General features: G+C 41.5%; 1 protein-coding gene across 2 annotated transcripts in view; it reads left to right on the top strand.

The window, feature by feature from the left end:
- The first annotated feature begins 1,170 nt into the window (after positions 1–1,170).
- ELK3 (ETS transcription factor ELK3) overlaps positions 1,171–20,769 on the top strand; it is a 35,845-nt gene continuing 16,246 nt past the window's right edge. For both annotated transcript variants that reach the window (XM_059846744.1, XM_059846743.1), the window contains exons 1-2: positions 1,171–1,640; positions 18,464–18,672. In XM_059846744.1, the coding sequence (XP_059702727.1) occupies positions 18,466–18,672 (207 nt within the window). In that variant the 5' untranslated portion in view covers positions 1,171–1,640; positions 18,464–18,465. The remainder of the gene's footprint in view (positions 1,641–18,463; positions 18,673–20,769) is intronic.

The raw sequence follows: 20,769 nt of genomic DNA, 5'->3' as shown, positions 1-20,769 counted from the left end.
AGTGGCCAACTGTGACAACCTCTTTAACTCATCCAGACATACTTGTGTTCCCAATGACATTGCAAGCAACCAACCAATAGAGTGATAAAAAACAATCACAGCTTCTGTGTCAGTGCTCATCAAAAACAGTCTGAATAGCAGTTACAGTGCTGGAATGATAAATCTCATTACTATTAAAAGAAATAGCAGTATTGGTTTTGAAGTATTATGCCTTCAACATCACTGATGTTCTAGGCAGACAGAAGATAATGTCACTTACTCTGAAAATTTCCAAAAAAAGTTAGAAATGCTGATATATGAGACACAAGAATACACAAAATTTATGTAAACTCCCAATACTGGAAATGTGTCCCTTTTAATAAATCCAACCCTACAGTTTATATCTGAGGTCTACAGCTTGAAGGTCAAAACCTAAACCTCAATCAGCTAATTACCACAGGTTTAACTCCTGAGATATGATGTGGAGCTGCAAGATCCAGCTTGTATTTGATGATTTGCAATAGGAAAAGGGGAAATAATTTTAAACTAAAAGAGGATGGGTTCAGACTGGATATAAGGAAGACAACTTTTTCAATAACAGTGGTAAGGCACTGGCACAGGTTTTCCAGAGATGAGGAGGCACTCCATTCCTGGAAACATTCAAGGTCAGGTTGGAGCAGTAGCTCTGAACAACCTGATCAAGTTGATGATGTCCCTGCTCATTGCTAGGGAATTGGACAGGACGACTGTCCCTTCCAAACCAAATAAAACCGTTATTCCGTGATGCTATGACTTGAGTGCTCCTTGATTTTTAACACGTTATTTCCCTCAATTTAAGTTGTTGTACCGCGTTGCACCGCTTCTGTACTTTGCTGTCCCTGCGAGGTTCAGCTTGGGAGGGTGGCCAGGGAGCGTCCAGTGAGCTACTGCATCCCACCAGCCCCTCAGCCCGCCGTGACCCCACCACAGGTGCCCAACGCTCCCTTCCACGGTGACCTCAGCCCCAGCACGGTGGGACCAAGGCGGCCATCTCTCCAGGGCCAAAGCCGTCACCATCCTCCGGGACGGCGAAGCACCGCTCGTACGGGGTTCATAAGCATCTCCCGGGTGTCCCCCGGGGAAACACGGGTGCATTTTGGCCCAAGCAGCCGGGGCGGCCGGCGGGAAGCTCCTCCCTGGGGGTGTAGCACAGGAAGGGGTGGCGGTCGGGGGAGTCGCGGAGCTCCCGGCGAGCCGGCGGAGTCAGCGCTGCCCGCTGTACTATGCGTGTGTCTTGTGTTACAGCCATGCTGCACATCGGCGGCCAGAGCGAGGGGCGCGGGGAGGAAAAGGCTGTTTACACAGACTGCAAACCGCCCGGGGAATAGTGCGGGAGAGGAAGTGAGCCGGGCCGCTGTCTGACTGCCCCGGCTTCCTGCTCGCTCCCTCTCACGGGCAGCACTCACACACACACACACACACACACACACACACACACACACGCACGCACACACACCGGCCCGAGGGGAAAAAAAAAAAAGGAAAAAGGGAAAACAAAATCAGGATCTCATTACTAGAGCAACAGAGAGCCTGCAGAAGACTGTCAACATGGAGAATCAGGGAATTTTACTCAGCTCCCTCTAGACTACCAGGAGAGAGCGGAAAAGTCCCTCAGCCGCTGGGTAGGTACAAGTGCTGCTGCGCCCGCCCCGGCTCCCGCAAAGTTTGGGGGGCTGCGGGCGGGAGAAGGGGAGGCCGGCGGCGGCTGCGGGGCCGCGCTCCGCTCGCCGCTGGGGTGGCAGCGGGGACAGCCCGCGGGAGGGAGGTGAGGCTGCCGGGCACCGCGGGGAGGGGGCTCGGAGCCCCGCACGGGGCCGGGGAGCCCAGGGGTCCTGCCCCGGGGTCGGGCCCGGGCAGCGCGGCGGTAACGAGGCGTGGGGGGGCGGGATGCCCGAGGAGGCTCCCGCCGCCGCAGGGGCTCCCGCCCCGGTGGAGGGTTTCCCCGGGGGCCCTGCCTCCCCCCGGGGGCTGCGGGTGCAGGTGAGGGGACGGACCGTGTGTGTGTTTGTGTGGGGGGCAGATACGGGAGAAGGAGGCGGAGGGTGAGGAGCGGCAGGGCCGGGAAGGAGGCGCCGGGGGTCGCGGGGAGCCCCGGGACCCCGCTCCGCCCGCTGCCCCTCGGCGGTGCCGGGGCGTTTCGTGTCCCGCTCCCCGGCTGGCTTTGCCGGGGGCTGCCCCCTCCCAGCGGCATCCCGGTTACGGCGCTCGGCGCGGCGGGGGCCGCCCGGTGCCTGTCAGGGCGGCGGGGGCGCCGCGGGGTCCGAGCGGGGCCGCGGAGGGCGAGGGGGGAGGGAGGGGAAGGCTCCTGCAGAAACTGCAGAAGGGGCTTTAAAAAAAGGAAAAAAAAAAAAAGTGTCGGGAGAGTTTCTGGCTTGTCTGGAAACAGCAAGACTAATTGCCATGCGCTTCCGGTTTGAAACTGGCAGCAGACAACATCTTGAAAATGAGTCACTGCAGCTCACAAAGAAACTCTGTGGTTTTCTCCCTCTCAGGTTTATGTATTTGCTCCTTTTTACAGTTTCCTTTGTAGTCTTCTGCCTTTTCCCCGGACCTGCCCCCACCCTCTTTTCTTAGCCATCTCCTGCCCCCAGACCCCCTTGGCCGACGTGGATAGTTTCCACCACCAACTGAAAAAAAGAGAAACACAAAAAATGTTTGTAAGGGAAGGGAAAAAAAAAAAAAAAGAGAGAGAGGGAGAAAGGGAGAGAAAGTGGAGAGTTGTTGTTGGATCTGGCTTTGCTGAAGGTTAGAGGGACTCTGATGCTGCAGGGGGAAAAAGTTCCCTGAATTTTCCACTGGCTGCAGGAAGAGAGCCCATTTAGTCATGGCTAAGTAATGTCTGCACACACACCAACTAATCTCATTAGGAGTTTCCGTTCCCTAACACAGGAGGGTTTTGTGAAGCCCTGTCAGCCTTTCTAACGTTGCAGTTGAAAGGGAGACAAGTTACATCTTTATTTACTTAGGAGTGTAGTGCTGTGACAATTTTATATAATGTAGCATCTTTTCGGTCATGAGGACTCCAAAAGTCAATGGTTGCATTTCATTTCAAGCCGAAAGTCGTGATTCATCTCGTATTTTGCTCATGCAGACTTTTCAATTATTTCAGATTAATTTATGCATAAATATTTCCATAGGGTGAAGCATATAAATGGGGTAGCAAGATGTTTGTGTTATGATAAACATGTTCTATGCATGTCTGACAATTGCATGTAATTGCAAAGTTAAAAAATTTTGAGCCAAGATACTGAGGTGATGGCCATATTTGAAAAATATATTCACCCACGTAGCCTTCCTGTGGTGGTGCTTTACATATGTAGTTTTCAAGTTTTCAAGTGATTTTATACATACCAGTTTTGATTTAGTGGTTTGTGTAATTACTTTATGATTATTTGCTTTCATAAAGGTCATGAAAGGAGTCTATGTTCAGAATTACAAAGATTTTTGCCATGCCCCACCAATCTTTAAATTAGAAGCAACAACTTTGTGTGGAAAAAAAAAAGTCTGGAGCAAACAAAGAAAATGGATTCTTGCTTGCAAGTGGATTTTAGCTAAAGGAAATGTCAAGAAATGAGAATAAAATTGTCTGCATTAGGAAATAACACTTAGCTACTTACTTGAATTATCATGTGATAGCACTAAACTAATTTGCAAATATTATGCAAAAAATAGTGCTTGCAGTATATCACGTGTTTACCTCTGAGGGTCTGCAGTGTTTCCTGCTCTTCCTATGTCCAAGTGGCACAGAAAAGTTCTTCATTAACATCATTTCACAGAGGACTTCTATTAGTGGATTAGTGACACAATCTCCAGTCACAGATGTCTCTTGATTTTCTAGCGGGGCAGTGAAGAATTTTTAGAATAGTGTACAAACCAGACAATGCCTAATCTCTGTCTCAATCAAATGCAGCCATCAGGAAGCGAGGGATTATTTTTCAGTTTTGGAGGTTTATTTCTTTTGTAAAATTCTCAATTTTAGAGAAGGAAGTGCAACACTGGACAGAGTGTTCAAAAACCTGTTGAATATGTTATGGAGCAGTTAGTGTGGTGTACAGCACCAAAACTTACTGAGGAGTGTTTCCTGGCTCTCACTATGTCTCTCTGAAATATGGACAATAAATTGTTCATTTATTGTGTTAAACATTGCTGGAATTTCGTGTGCTGTCTCCTGAATCAGAGTAGATGAAGCAGATACTTTCACACATACTTACATAGATATGCATATATGAAGTTTATCCATACTATATACATTTTGTATGTTGTGTTCATTCAAGATAAGTGTAAAACATCTTGATGTCCTCAGGAAAACAGATGTAGTAGTACTGTACTTCATGTTGTGTGTTCTGTGAATTTGAAAGGCTGAATGAGAAATAATCCATAGATGTGTTAAAAATGCAACAGTTCTGTCTGGAATAGAAAAAAAATCCAGATATCATGTAATGCATGATGGTTTCCATTCAAATAATAAAAAAAAAAGTATTAAAGGTGCTTTTATTGTAAATATAATTTTATTCTTCACCTGTCTAAAAATGTGTTAGGAGTATAAATTGTCTGCTCAGTATTACAATCATTGCTTACATCTTGATTTTTTCCTAATCAACTCTGTGAGTTGTTCCTAAAAAGAAAAAACCCACAGGTTTATATCCTTTCTGATATCACTGACTCCACCTAGATGCAACAGCTGAAATAAGCAACTCAGTCTCAGGGGGGAAACTCAGCTACAGCCTTCCTTGTAACTGTTTATAACACCACACATATGGACACTTTCATATGTAGAAACAAAAGTGTATTTTGTTTTATTCATTAGCAGTTCTCAGTGCTTTCTGATTCACAGTGGTTCTTTGCTCCTGCTACTTAATGTTATTTCATTAAACTTAATTCATGGGAAGAAATCAAGTATATCACTCCAAAGACTGAAGTATTTCCCCTTTGCTGTGCATAAAACCCAATTATGTAAACTTTGGCTTCTTCCTGTAGTGCCCTTCTTGGGATGGAGGTATTCATGACAGAGTTGTTCTTAGGGGCAGCTATTATTGGTCAAGTGAACACAAATATTGGTCAAAAACTGGTTCTGAAAGACTTAGCAGAGAATGAAAGTAAATTTTCAGGTTCACCAAGGTGCACAGAGCTTGTTGCTTGCTCTGGGGCTCATATGTTTACATGTGGGAAGGTAGCCATGTGCAACACAGACATGGAGGTCCATGAGCTGTACAGAAAATACAAATCTTAGCCTCACAATCAATGCAATCACATCACAACATGTTGCTTCAGAGGAAAGAAATAGGTATCAAAATAAACAGGCATTTGGCTACTAAAGATAAGGGAGTGTGGGATAAGGGTGGGAGCACCAACACATAGTTGCTTGTGATGCATGTATTTATTAAAAAGGATTTTAACTAGTGTGTTGGTGATATCATTTAAAATTTGTAAGTTCACGTAGTTACCATTATCCCTCTGAGTGGTTCTCTGCCATAATGCTAAATAATCTAAGATATTAAAGAACTGATAAATGAGCTAGTACTTCCCATAGAAGATATGTCAGGTTGGACTCCTTTGTGCAGTGAGGTGATAGATCAGTCCATGGCTTTCTTCTGGTGGAGGTGGCTGCAGTGCACGCCTGGATGCTGCTGCTGGAATCCATTTTGGAGCTGTGGCACTGATTATAGGACAGTTCTCCCGGGCCAGTTTCAAAGAGCACTGTTGGTTTGGAGCTGCTGTCTGTGCTTGGTAACCACACCCAATGGCTCATGCCACAGGCTGTCACTGTCGGGCCTGTGGAAGTCGCGTTGTGTCCTTGGATTGATTCACCCTGGCGTTCTCCTCGGTGTTTCCCACAATAGGGAATCTCATCCTCTTGAATCATTAGACAGATGTTTACTTTTTCTGTGGCTTGTTAAATGAATCAATGAGTATTCTGGAGGCTGGTGAGAGCTCTTGAAAGACTGAATATGTTCGTTCTCATGTTGAAATATTTTGTTGAATAATGAATGATTAAAGATTTAGTCATGATTTTGAGGAGAATGTCAAGGTGTAGGCACAGGAAGTCCATCTCACTGCACCACAAAATACAAGGCTGCAGGGATGGAAACAAAGCAGATGAAGCACAAAGTGCTTCTCAGCTATGCACTTCAGAAAAAGAAATTCACCTTTGTCCTTAAAACTTTCTTAAATGCATTGTGATTTTATGTGCCAGCAGTTATATCACATTTCAGGTTCTTACGGGTTTGTTGTTAAGAGTGGATTTTAATTTAAAAGCTCTTTGAAGGAGACTTTCAGCTTTTCCAAAAGCAAGAACTAAAGAAAACACCTGCCAACAAGCATGGATACAAAACCAGCACAAAGACACTAACTACTTGGCAGCTAATTCAATGCCAGTTAATAACTGTATAGTCAGTTCTGCATTTTTATTTTTTTATGAATATTGTGGTAGTTTTTTTGCACTACCAAAATGTACCCTGGAGCTGTTGATCTGATAGGTGCAATTCCTGGGTAGTATCTCATATTATACCAGACAACTAAATATTTCAGTAATATTTTAAAGTTATATGGCAGCTAAGGATACAGGAGGCCAATTTTGCCATTGCTTAGGCAGGTACAACTCAGCTGAAAATGATAGGGGATTTTTTTACTGTTATGGAGTTCTCCACACCATGTCTGATTTTCAACTGCTTGCTCAAGTAGCATTGCTATGATTGTCTACAGCAGTGGGGTTTGTCCTTCTTGCATCTGTGGATCCGTAATTGTTTCTGAGCAGTTGTGCCCACAGCAGTGGTGCTGCAGTGCTTCTGCCTCACTGTCAGGAGGAAGGTCCCCTGACCCCTGCATGCATGGGCCAAGTGTTGAAAACTGGTCACCTGTATGATGGCAGTTATAGACATGACACCTGTGGACTTTTAAGATAAACATCAATCAACCATGTAAAGAAAGGTTTTGAAGACTATAGCTTGTGATCTGTCCACATCTGAGCAGTTAGATATAGCTCAGGATCTTCAGGACAAGAATCTCCGTAGGAAGCCACAAACTTACTTTGTTTTGATCTTTTAAAGCACTTGGGCATGTATTTACTTTTGAGTGTGCCAGCACTTCTGTTAACGCACTGAGACTAGCTGCATGTTAAATGTAACAAAGGCACTGCAGTGGCTCTTGCTGCTCTGTGAAGGTCCTCCTAGTCTTCCATAGCTCTAAACTTTGCAGTGTCAGGATGTACTGTGTGAGGGATACTGCCCATTCCGTGGCTTCCCCCAGACCTGTTTCAGAGAGTCATTTCAGTCATGTCTGTGTCTCTGCTTTCCAATTTGCTACCCAATATTTGAAGATTCGGAATGTAACTTAGATGATATTTGCAAATACCATGTTTACTACATGTTAATGTGTTTTGGGTCTTGTGCAAGCAATACTGTCCTTTTGAGCTTTAAAGTATACAATTTCTTATTTTGTGGCTCCTAACTTGAAGATCATTTGAGGTACTATGAGGGGAAAACTCATGTCTTACAGATTGTCTTTTATTTTTCGTTGTTATTAACTTATGTAATGAATAATACATAATTTTTATGAATATGATCAATCATGCAAAATTGGTAAAAGCTTTCTAGGCTCTAACCTAAGTATTAAATCCAAAGTCCCATTAATACTATTTTACACAATGGGTCTTTTCTGAAAACATTAATGAATGAGCAAAAATATTTGTGTAAAAGATGCTTTTGCAGTTGTACACCAAAGCGTAGACTTGGATTATATCCTTCATCCAAAGGATCTAAATGTTTTTAATCAAATCTCCTCCTGTAAGTTTCCCATCCTTATTTTGAAACACAGCTGATCATCTGGAAAACAGATTTCTATTCCACATCCATTTGCCTCTAATGTGGTGACAGCACCTCTTTACTACGTCTCTGTATATTTCTTCTTTTGTTGTTGGTTTTTTTTTTTAATGAAAATTGATCAGATATGTTTCAGTTTAGGCTTTTTGAGAAGGATGCTAATGCGTGTTATTGTTTTTAAATGTTTATGTTGTGGTAGTGTTGAGTGGCCTTTGCTGTATCAAGTCACAATACAGCACAAACAAAAAAAATTATAGACTGAAGTACCACCATTATCTCTTCCCAGCAATTAACAGTAATTCATGTGAAGAAACAATCTTTAAAAAGCATTTAGAAAATAAGAACAAATTCCTTTTGCAGCTCAGTTAGCTAAATCTGGAGAAAGTTGACTACCTTCAGAGAATTTCTTCCATGCTACGCTAACGTAGCTGAGATGGGAATGTGGGTTTGGATTCTGGATATAGACCTCTGTGAAGTCTGGTGACTCAGAGCAGACTCAGAGCAAGTGGCGTGTGTGGTCAGTTCAGCAAACTGTGAGTGTGGAATAGGGCTGGCACAGAGAGCATGACTGCAACACTCCTTCAGTACTGACACTTCAGTGATAAAAACCCTTGCAGAACAGAGCAGTTTGATTCCCTGGGAGCAGGGCACAATAATGCTGACTGTGCAGTCTCATCCAAGTTGAGAAGAGGGAATAGAGTCTTTGGATTTTATTTAAATGTGTAATTTTATACAAAATTCAATAGGATACAGGATTCAGTGGGACAGGATACAAGTCAAAACAGTGGCTGTTACATATCCTGAGCATCAGAGACATTGATAAACCAGTTGGTGCATTGATGTCACTTCTAAACATGTGCAAACTGAGCACCCTGCATGCAGCAAAGTTTGCTGTAATCATTGAAATAGTGTCTCTTTTGTCTCTCAGTCATAGTTTGCAGCAGCTGTGGGAATTAGTTTAAGCACACAGGACACAGTACAGGGCAGTGACAAACAGATCTTCTCCTGGCTGAGATCTCACGAACTCCATGATACATTCTGTGGGGTATTCCAGTGTTTAACAAATGAAGCTAGGTGAAACATGTAGGTGTGACCTGCAGGTCCTTGTTGGTGTAGCAGGCAAGAGAATAATGTCAGAAGATTAAAATATTTTAGTTGGGTTTTGGTTTAGCTTAGTGCATGGTAAACACACAGAACTTTGATTAGCACTGAGAAGAATAGCAGATCTTTGAGATTTTTATGTGTAAGAATAGTTCTTAATTTATGTTTTTACTACGAGATAATAAAAATACAGACCTTGACTAGTGCTGTGACTTATTGCTCATTTTTTATGGCTAAGGAACTTACACTCTGCCTTGTGCTCCAAAACCTACTGCAATAGAGCTAATGTTTTGGGAAGAAACTGTCCAAGTAAAATGATTCCATATTTGTAGGTTACCATCTGCTATTGTTTTACACCATTTTTGGTATAATGCTATAACTGATTCCCTTTGCAACATGACAACATGCAGGTGAGCCTGAATGTTATTTAATTCATTAAATAGTTCAATGGTTCATTTTGCTAATCCAGCAAATTCTGAAAATCCAGTTTGCAGGGTAAGGCAAGTCTGACTACCAGTCTATGCTGCAATGATCTTCCTGCGCTTCAGGTTTCATGAAAATTGCCAGTCACCTTGGTTTTCCTTAACAGAACTCCAAGGACTGTTTCCTGTCCTTTTGGCCAGTTTCCTTTCTGCTCACAGCATGAAAAAGACCTGCCTTTTTATCTGAGTTTTAGTCTAGGAAAAATCAGTGGCAAGGGGAAGATTAGTTTAAACATCTGAATATGAAATGTATTAAAGCAGCATTTGAGACAGCAGATAGTAATAGTACACAATTTGACATATTAGAGCCACTGAATAAGTTACAAAGCATTTGGTCTGTTGTTGCAAAATTGAAAATTTTAATACTTCGTTTAAAGAAGGGAGTACAGATAAAGCATTTACATTTGGGAGTAATCATCTCTTGATGTATTAAGTAAACTTTCAGAATAGCTGCTGTTCCTGGAGGTTGGAACCTTCTTCAGCTCTGGAAACATCAGAAATTTTATATAGGACAGTCAAGTAATCATGATCTGTGTCCTACTGATGCCGACAAAAATATAAGAGGAAGTCATGTGGGAAAAATAAACATATAGGACTGGTTTGGAAAGCAGGAGTCCCTCAGATTGCAGTGCAGCATGCTGCCAGCGTGCCACAGATGTGCACCACATGAGCAGACAGAAAGCAGTGTGAGGAGTCTGCACTCATTTTATGCCTGTCCCAAGGTGAAGGGTTGGAACCATTACAGATTTATGTAGTTTTGTTTATGGCTAGCTTTAGAAATAATTGAGCAGGTTATTTTTTAAGCCTTCCCAGGGAAGCAACTAGCCAAGTTTCCTCCTGCTAAGGGCTTTTACTCCAGTGGGATTAAAACTGTTTCTTGAACTGTATCCTTGCAGAAAATGTGAAAACACTCGTGTTGTAGAGGCGGTGTCATCACACCTCTGCTTGGCAGGCAACCAATCCTTTGTTTTATTAGTTTGGAGATTGCAGAACTTTCTTCCTTTGGACATCTGCCTCTGCTTTTCTTTGACTTTGGTAAAAAAATTAAGAACTGCAAACACTGTATTACCAAGTGTACCTACTTGAAGCATTACTGGACATATGTGTGAGTGATTTCTTCTCTGTGGTGGAACTTGATGTTATCCCTTAATATTTAGTGAGATTTTGCTGCTGTCTCTTTTGTGTTGCTTTTAACCACAGGAGTCTGTTTATTTTTTTTAAAGGTGCTGGGCCATAACAGTGGGTATTCTTGCTTGAGAAGGAGACTTTGTAAATTTTTACTGTAAATAATCTTTTTTATTAGAATTTAAAGTAAAAAGACGACTGCTACACTGCAGTAGCAGAGTAGTCATACCTTCTATGACTCTGCTAAGTAGATCGTCCAGCAAAACCCTCTGTGTTTTTTTGGCACATCCTTAAACCAGTCTGTGTTTGTGTGGCAATATTACTGTAGTTTTGCAGTAAATTGGAACTTGGGCGCTGGGGCACCCCTGTGGCTTTCTCTAATGTTTCCACTGGGTGGTGCTGCAGGAATTCCTTTTTTTTTTTTTTTCTTTTTTTTTTTTTTTTTTTTTTTTGCTTGAATCTGCATTTCCCAGAAAGACGCCTCTAAAATATAATAGGAGGAAGTCCTGATTTAGAAAGTTTTTACAGTTTCAACACAATGGAAGGACTTGGAGGATGCTCTGACAGGAAATGTCCTGGTTGCTGGATGTGGAAAAATTACCAGCATTCTGTATCATACACACAGTTGGTTCCCTAAAGTGTCCTGGGTATGGATTGCACCACTAGTTTGATTTATTACCTTTATTAGAGAAAGTTCTGCATCAAATGAAACCAGGTATATTTACACACTTAGTCCAGAGCTTATTTTTTCAAGCCCAATTAAATTAGCAGTAAAATCTCCTTTGATGAATATATGAAAGCTTTCTGAGTAAACAAATGGATATTTGTTTTTTCTCTTTTCTGGCAGAATCACTAACTCCTCACCAACCACATCCTATTTATCACCCTTGAAGCATCTCTGTTGAGAAATAAGGTATTAGGACTGACTCAGCTTTTTCTTTCAAATAGTTTTGAGCAACCGTTTGGGCAGATTTGGCAATTGTCTTTAACCTCTCATGATATAGTCATAGTTATACAGATGAATTTTCAGTGAAAAATGTTATGGCTGACTAATTTTTAAATTCTTTTAGGAAAGTTCCTTTTGTTGACCGACGATCTTGCTTCTGTAATTAGATGAAAAACATATGTACTTCAATTTTTTTATAAAAACTAAAATGAAAAATAGAAAAATGTCCTAGAAGATTTATAAGCTCTTAAACTTTTCATATTGACATTCACTTTAGAACTGTGTTTAGGATGTATATAGACATGACCTTGTTCTATATTTTTGTCTGTATATACTCTTTGATGTTTTAAATAGCATGGAAATCAATTTGTAACAGTTTATTTTCTAAATATTAATGGGCTTTAAAATTAATTTAGTTAAGTAAAAAAATCTCCATTTCTATTATTGAGAAATGGTGGTTAAAAAATAATGGCAAAACAGTCACATTCTTGCACATGGTATTGCAGCAGTCATCTCAAGGGTTAAAATGAACCTGAGACACTTAGAAAAATAAAACCAGAGCTGCTATTACAAACTGGGACAGATGTAGGAGGCCAGGTTTCCTGTGGCCCATTTTCCAGTTTCCTGGCTGCAACCTGCAGAAATAAAGGAAGCCAAATGCTAACGTGAATGAGAAACTAACAATGCCCCACGTCATGCTGCTGGGAGAAACGTGCTGGGCAGAATTAGGATCCAAAAGCAGAAAATGGACGTACAAAAATGTACACATGTTTTTCAGAGTAGCTGAAATGGTAAAAAAGGCGTCTGTTACTGAGAAATGCTGTGTGCTTGCAGAAGCACCCACGTGCCTGTAAGGGAAATGTAAGTGGAGGTGTGTGCCTGCTGTGATGGGGCATACAAAAAGGAGCTGGATCTTTTGCAGCTGCTTTGGCTACAGAAGGAATCAGCAGTTTCTTCATATGCTAAGGGAAATTAATTTCTCTGCCCTGACTCAGCCTCTTAATCCTTTTCATGTACATGTCTGATCACCATCTTTCTGTGACTACCTACATGGCATAATGCTGGCTAACACCTTTCATGTCTGCCTGATTTAATTGCTCACCAGCTGGTTATTTTCAGCCTCTGGGCACTCCAGCCAGTCTGTCCCACTCAGCTGTCCCTCCTCTGCCCCAAGTCCCCCGACCTGGTTTATAGCTCAGGCTCCCAGATGTTGTTCCTTTGCAGACCCTCTAAAGCAAAAGGGACTGGTTTTGATCCTAACGCCTGGAGGGATTCCTAGTTTTAGCCTTCAAAGCTTGTTCAATAAATGTTGATTGTCCAGGATCAGCAGTTTCTCTCTATTTTAGAAAGGCTGTAGGGGAGCTAACATGGAGAAAAAACATCCAAATAGGAAACCTGGACTACTTGGGAAAGCAGAGCTATGTTGCAGCTGTAACATAGTTGTGTGAAAGCTAAGGACCTCTGCAGAAATCCTGAATTGCTACAGAGCTGCTTGCCAGCATTTTGCCTTTTATATGTGGCTTTTCCTATGCAAGAGTCCTATAAAACTTAATGCTTCAAGGACTGTCCTGCTTATCTCACGGTTCATGTCATAAATCTTTCCAATACTGAGATTTTGGTTAGCTAGATATGTCTCCGAGCCTCCTGGTTTTCTACTGCTTTGACTTAAGATGCCTTGTTTATTTATTTTATTTTGCCCAGCAGGTTAATAATTGTATTTTTGGATCTTAATACCACCTTACTGACTGACATTTTATCACATGGAGTTTCATATGTATTGTCTTGTTAAAAAATGAAAAAGCTAATGCAGCTCATCAGCATATATATGATCACGTCTTAACTATTTCTAGTGCAACTTGCATAATGTTTTCATAGTGGTTTTTTCATGCTGGTTGGAGCCAGTCTTCATGTGCTAAAGAGAGAGAGAGTATTTGGCATGTAGGCCCCTTGCCTAAGTGAGGAATTTGGGTGGACCTTTACATCTCTCAGATGGGACACTTTGCTCTGTGGATGTCTCTGTCCATTTCCATTATCCTCTTCAGGGAGAGCTTATGGTGTTGACTCTGCTGCTGCTCCAAGTTTAGACATTTCTGTTAGTCCCTCAGTTAGTTTGGTTGAAATAGGAGCAGAATTATCAACACAGATACTCTGATTTGCTGCCTTCTGGCATCAGACCTAAACTTAAAATTTGGTGTGTGGAGGGCATGTTGTATCATACTAATCATGCAGTTGCTAGGGTTTGTATGGGGGAAAGCACATTGCAAGGAATGTAAATTGCTAATGCAGATGCTGTCAGTGTGGTTCCCTGTCACAGCTGCCAGAGAAATGGATTTTCAGAAAACTCAGTCCTGAAATATCATTTTGCTGTCTAATACAGCATTTCCAAGTATAATTTCTTCTAACTATGCCTGTGATTATTTGCATCAGCAGTAGTGGAAGTGATCACAAAGTAAAATTACTAGGCTATCTAGGTCAGGTCAAACTGGCAAATTTTGTTTCATGGCTTAGAAAGCATCTTTGACTGTCAAATGCATTGTATAAATATTTAAAAAATGGTAAGATGGCAAAATCAGATATGTCAGAGTTAATGGATTAAAAAATCAACTCTTTTGTCTGTATGAATTTTGATTAGGCTTTCCATGACACATATATGGGTATATGTTTCTAACATAGATTGTGTTTCTCATTCTGTACCATTGATACATGTGCCTGTCTAAGTAAGGGGTTTTTAAAACTTATTTTTTCTGCTAATCCATGTAATTCAGTATGTGGTTCCATGTATTATTTATTGCTCTGCATTCAAATCTTGTACTGAGCATAGAAGTAAGAGGAATATTTATTATTACTATTTAATATTAATAAAGAGTTGAATGAAATGTGGTCACTGTAGGAAGTGACCACATCCTAACAACCCTTTCTGTCAGTGTAAGGAAAGATGCTGAATTCCCTTTGAGTCAGTACAAATTCAAAAGAGTTAGAAAATACATAAATGAAATATAATGTTTTCTAAAGATCTCCAGCTCCTCACAGCCACAATTTATTATGACTTTTAATACAGGTACCAGGGTTTTGGTTGTCTTCTAATAAATCCAGTACATCTGTCATGATTCTCTTGCTTGACCACTCAGATGGGGCACAAGTGTGGCCATTCTGTCTTCCCAAGGGGACAGTTAGTACCTTGTGGAATTCAAAACAGTTCCCATTGAGAAAGGCAGGTTAATACTTCTGTTGGCCTGTTTGGAAATTAAATATTTTGCATCAGTTAAAAAATCCTGTCACTGCAGAATCTTAGATTTTTCTGTTGTTGTGGGCAGAATGGGAATTTGCCATGGGCAGAATGGGAGCTTCAGACAAAGTTTATTAGAGAAGCCTTCCCTCCGAGTCATGGGGTGCAGAAGGGACCCCTTATCTTTCTAATCTCCTCAGAGAAGAGTCCAGACAGAGGATCCTCCTAAAACTATTTTCCTGCAAATCACATTTTACAGAATGGAAATGAGATTAACACCAGTTTACCAAATTCAAGAAATCTGAGATACTACTCCACCATATATACTTAGACCAAGGCTTCTGTTATAGGTAGTTACAGCTGTGAATGTTCAGTGTGACTCAGACCTGCACACCTCAAGTTTGGTAGTTAGAAGAGCAGGACCATACAATTAATGATCAGCTGAAAATGTAATTAGCATGATTTGCCTCATGTAGGAATCATACATACAGTTGCTGTACGAGCAATATGGGAAGCTTTATACAGGAACTCAGTGGCAGATGGAGGCATGAAGCACAATGCAGCATTGAGCTGTTTTAATCTCATTTCTGTAGGGCCAGACTTGGGTCATACCAGTAGAAGATTTATCCATGTACCAACTGAGCACATTGATGCTGAAGTCTGAGGTACACAGGTCCTTCATAAAGCCTCTTCAGAGCCACAGGTTTGGGACAGTTTGTGGTCAGGCAAGACAGGGTTGTGAGGAGCTGCCCAAATCTAATCCCATCACAGCCATCTGCCCTGGGTCCAGCACCTGGAGTGACCCCCAGAGATTATGCATGGATCTCAGCTGGAATAACTCAGCCACTTTTAAAAAGGTGGCAGTAACCTTTTATGAGCTAACCTGATGGGAGTCACCCCTCCTTGCTCACGGGGACATTTGGTTTGTGGAGTGAGTGTTCCTGCAGGATTCTCTCGCCCAGGCTTGTGCTGTTCATGCACTTTACATTGTGCCTATGGCTGAGACACCTTGAGTGCTACACTCAGTAGATAAAATGGAATCCAAAACTGTTTACATTTTACAGATGATAGGCATCAGAAAACAGGTTCATCATGGAAAATGTAGTACAAAGTTAGCTGCAGATTACCTTGAGAGTTTTCATGGGCAGAGGTGAATGGGGATGGAGCAGGCTGCAGCAAAATGTTCTTCGCTGGGCATTCAGTTCCACCTAGCCTCTCTTCAGAGCCATGAGTGCTGAACTTGTAGTTTAAGATCTGGGTGAGAGAATTGTGTCTCTGAGGTATTACACTGTTTTGGGTGATGGTATGGTGGTGAAGTTTGTATTGGTTCTTCTCTAATTCTCAATCTTCTTTGCTTTCCTCAGCTGAAGTTCTGCTGACAGGTCTTTGTAGCATGGGACACATTTTACTACAATTTTGAAGAAAGATATTTATATGGTACTTAAAATTTCCCAGACCAACAAAAGCTCTGTTTGTGATTTCTTGCTAGGAAGAGTTGTATGATGCAAGTTGAAATTTTGCAGGGTATGGCTGCAAAATATGTGATATACAGAAAACAGAATTATTTAAGAGGAATATGATTGTATATAAATACAATTTTTTTAGCAAAGTAAATTGCAAACAAAGTATTAGAAAGTATACACATATATGATGTGTATCTGTATATTTATGATACCAGGTTAATAGGGACACTTTATTATCTATGAAGTTATAGATAAATAATCTGTTAAAGATACTAATGTCTGCAAAGAGGATGTAGTTTAAAGGAACTTTTAAGGGCTGTAAAGCAAGTAACAGGTATATTTAGTCTTAGCTATGTTTTTTTTTTCCTTGCCTTTTTTAATGTGGAAAAGGATTTGTATAAAATTGCAATGAAGCAAATGCAAACGTTTGAAAGTGGCAGAGCTTCCATATCGGCAGGCTGTTCTGTTTCCAGGATCCCTAACAGTCCTAGGAGCCTCAAATGACCTTGGAAAGGGCTGCGTAGTTACGGTGTCGCTCAGCTGGGCATCAGTGCTTTTGTCTTTGTCATTCAGACGGGACTCTCAGTTAATTAGAGAAATGAGGATTTGGAAGAGATAGTAAAATCATCATTGATTCTGCCAACCCTTGTTTGGCCAGCTTACTTAAAAATTATTTGGACCAAAACATAGCTCCAAATCCTGTTTTTCCACAAAACTCTTGACGGCGTTCTCTAGTATCATTAACTTGCTTTACACTAGTAAAGTAGCTCACGCAATTCATTTTTCTTTATACTCGTGAACCTTATGCACGGTGATTTCCTTCCTGCTGGGGCAGACCTGAAGAGGCAGCTGTTCCCGCAGCGTCCCGCTCTCCTGTTCCCTGCCGGGGATAGCTGGAAGTCTTGTGCCCTCTTGTGGTACCCGCATCCAGGGAAGCGGCAGGCAGCAAGCCTGGCATCCTGTCCGTGTCACCTACTAGGGCACAAACGACAATGTATTGGGAAACAAAATGAACGAGGGCGCTAAAAATCATGAGCTTGTCTAGATAAAGACAAAAATACCCATTGTTTCATGCACAGGGGTATTTCAGGTAATAATTAGCCCCATTAGCACCATAGTCAATCAATCAATACCAGCAATAAATCTCTGTGACATAACATATCCAAGTTAAGAATCAGAAGAGGCCAAAAAAATTACTTGATCCATCGTTAACATGCTAAGACTGGGAATGTTTTTGAAAGTGGGTGAAAATCTCATTTAATATTTCTGTGGTTTAAAAGGTCAGTTTTAGCTGCATCTTCATTAAAATGATAATTTGTTAGCAGCAATAATGCTCCCAATTTTTAAATTGTGTATGCACCTGTGCAGAGTTGGAATATAGCCAGCCTTCAGTTTATCCTTTTATTGCAGTGCCTGAACAAAAGGTTTGTTCTAGGGAGGGCTCAGTAGCACAGGCAGTTAGCAGAGGAAAAGGATACTCAAAAAACCTTTAGCAGAGAAAAAATATTCAACCAACCTCAGATGTGAGACTCAGGCACTGTTAAAAATATTCCTAATTCTCAGTAGTACCTATGAGAATGAAAGAAAAGATCCCCGTTAAAGAGAGGTTCTGGGTAAACATCACTTACTTTACTGTGCTTAAGTGTACTGAACTTCCAGTTTTTCCAAAAACTAAAGAATGTCTTTTGAGCTATTTGAATTGGCAAACAGAAGCAACAAGAGTAATTTGAGGCCCTGGAAAAAAACAAAATAGGCAGAGGCTGTCTGGTGGTGGGAGGGGGAAGGGATGTAGCCTCTGGTCCTGTAATCAAAGGCAATTGCTCTGGTCTTCCTTCGTCCTCCCCTTTTTCACAGTGACGTATCTGAACAAGTCCAGTAAACTCCTCCTGACTTAAACAGCAGGTTTTAAATATCATTTCAGTGGATAGTCATACTAAGTCCTTTTCTCCCTGCCTTATGTGTTCCTTTGAAGAGTGATTGCTTACAATGAATGGAAGATGCCAACTGGTGGTGACCTTGTATAATGTGAACTTTGTGGACAGTGCCTTTCTAAATACTTCCTCTATTTTATGTGACCCTTCAGAGAACAGCAGTGGGGAAAATACTGGAAAAGCAGTGGAAGGCCTGTAGGTCTTGTGGATGTTTAGTTGTGAATGATGTGGTATCTTCCTTTTCTGAATTACGTAGGATGACTCCTGCATAGAGCTTATTACAGAAAGGAGTGTTGGGTGGAACGCCTGCTCCCAAATGTTTTTCACACTGTTGCTCTCCTTTGTCCCTTCTAGGTATGGAGAGTGCAATCACACTGTGGCAGTTCCTTTTGCAGTTGCTGCTAGACCAGAAACACGAGCACCTCATTTGCTGGACGTCTAATGATGGCGAATTCAAGCTACTCAAGGCAGAAGAAGTGGCTAAGCTGTGGGGACTCAGAAAAAACAAAACTAATATGAACTATGACAAGCTGAGCCGGGCGCTCAGATACTATTATGACAAGGTAAATTTTGTTATTCTCATGCAGACTAAGAAAATAGAAATGCTGCCAGTTAGTATTTCTCCTCTCCGTGGAAGCTGTTTAGAAGTTCCTCTAACTAGTCAAGATACTAGAAGGAAAAGATTGTAGAATACAAATATACAAATATTGTAGAACACTAATCTTGCATATTCACATTTCTCAATTTTAGACTCCAGTAAATTAAAGGAATTTCCAAACTGTTTCCGCACCCTTTTTTTGATGAATATTATATTGCTTTTACTAATTGGTATTAAATCTTCTCAGGATTAGTTCTCCTTGAATGGATATTTTTCAATAAGATATATACATTCCAAGTTTTTAGGTTTTACTATTCTCTATATTCTTGAAGATTAAATATTAATAAAAAAAACTGTTATAGATTTTGTATATTATAAAGGAGTACTTCATAGCTGTGCTTAGTGGCCTGTTTTCATCTTGATTTTCAGAAAAAGGGGTGAGGTGAGATGAGATTATACAGTGAATAATGCCAGTGTTCAGCACGATTAGGGCATGTTTGCTGCCTGCACAAGGCAGAGGAAAGTAGATACTGTTTCTGGACTGACCTTAGAGTGCTGTTGTCATGTATTATTTGTAGTGCACTAATTCTTGCAGGGCACAGTGCTATGCAGTCAATCTACCACAGCGATCAAAAAACATGTTGACTGCAAATTAACAACGAATAATTAGCTGACCAGACTTTCCATGACCCACAGGGGCTCCTTTTCCTGAAAAAAATTTTCTGTTCAGATTTAGAGATGTTAGTGTTTTGTCCACTAGAAGTCAGATTTTCCCACTTAATATGTTTCAAAGGTGGCCTGACTGAGTAGGCATGAAAGGATTTGGTGAGGACAGTACAGCGGCTGTTCCAAGTGTTGGTGTGAAGCATCCCCTTCACTAAGTGCTAAAAAGGCTTCTGCTCAGCATGGGGAAGCTTGCTTCATTATATGACTCCAGCCTCTCTGGTTATAAACTTGACTGGGATCAATGGAGACAGGGTGCCTGCTGGTGCATGAAAAGCATAGCCAGGCAGAGCCCAAATATGCTGTTAGTCACTGAACAGACATTGCTTAAAAACAAGGAACAAGACATTTGTAGCACTTATGCTTTGAGATCTCTCTGATCTCTTTGAAGTAATGGAATATAATGGCTTCTTACCTGAGACTCTCTTGCTTCTTTTATCCCCTAACCTTTTTTTTAACTCCTGTTCTGTTTTCAGTTCCCCGTCCCTAGCACGCACACACCTTTGTCATCTGCTCTGTCTCTGCTCAAGCAGCATCTGCCAGAGTGGCTGTACAGTTTCTTCATCAGGGGTCTGGCTGAGGCAACTGCTTGCTGTCTGTAGAGATGGTCTTTTGTCTGACAGTTTTATCTCAGTGTGGCACAAAGATTTTGGCCATTTTTTCAGGCGTTCTTCTGTGGTCCAGTGGAGGTCATAGCTCCTAGATGGAAAGAAAGATAAGTTCTTTCTTCCCCATGTACTGCAGGCAGGGTTTGAGCCCCAATCCAAAGCTATGGCTATTTCTATTTAAACTGAAAGAGTAACTCCTTTAGAATGAAACAGTGGGAGCTTCTCACTCTGTGGGTATAGTGTTTTGTGACACCTAGCTTCCCAGGCAGTGGAGAGAGGTGGATTACTGGGAGAGTGCAGAGGGACAGAGCAGCTGGCTGCAGGTTTTGAAGTGTGAGAGAGAATGGTGTAAGACAGCATATAGTGAATCCTTGTGGAGTGGCAGGGTGTGCTCAGCAGTGGGTTCAGTCCTGAACGCTTCCTCTTCCTCCAGTTCAGTCTATACTGCACAGCATAGGAGGGAAGAAGTCAAGAAAGGGAGGAAAGGCTCCTTGACATTCTTCCTTCCCCCCTGCAGAACAAAAGGGAAAGGCCTGGGGAGGTGAAAGAGCCTCTTTCAGACTTTAATGCTCTTCTCCTTTAGACCATTCATCAATTTGTGAGATAAACCCAAGAGCAGTCTAGACTCTGAGATAGCTTCAAGGAGCCTTCTGAGATCCTTGTCCCATCCCTGTTTGTGTGCAATGATGGATGTGTTGGCAGCTGGGGATGCTGGGACAAATGGGATGCAC

The sequence above is a fragment of the Haemorhous mexicanus genome, chromosome 5 (assembly GCF_027477595.1).
Source record: "Haemorhous mexicanus isolate bHaeMex1 chromosome 5, bHaeMex1.pri, whole genome shotgun sequence".
NCBI classification, from domain to species: Eukaryota; Metazoa; Chordata; class Aves; order Passeriformes; family Fringillidae; genus Haemorhous; species Haemorhous mexicanus.
The sequence above is the reverse complement of the archived record's forward strand: the minus strand, read 5'-3'. Positions and strand labels throughout refer to the sequence as shown.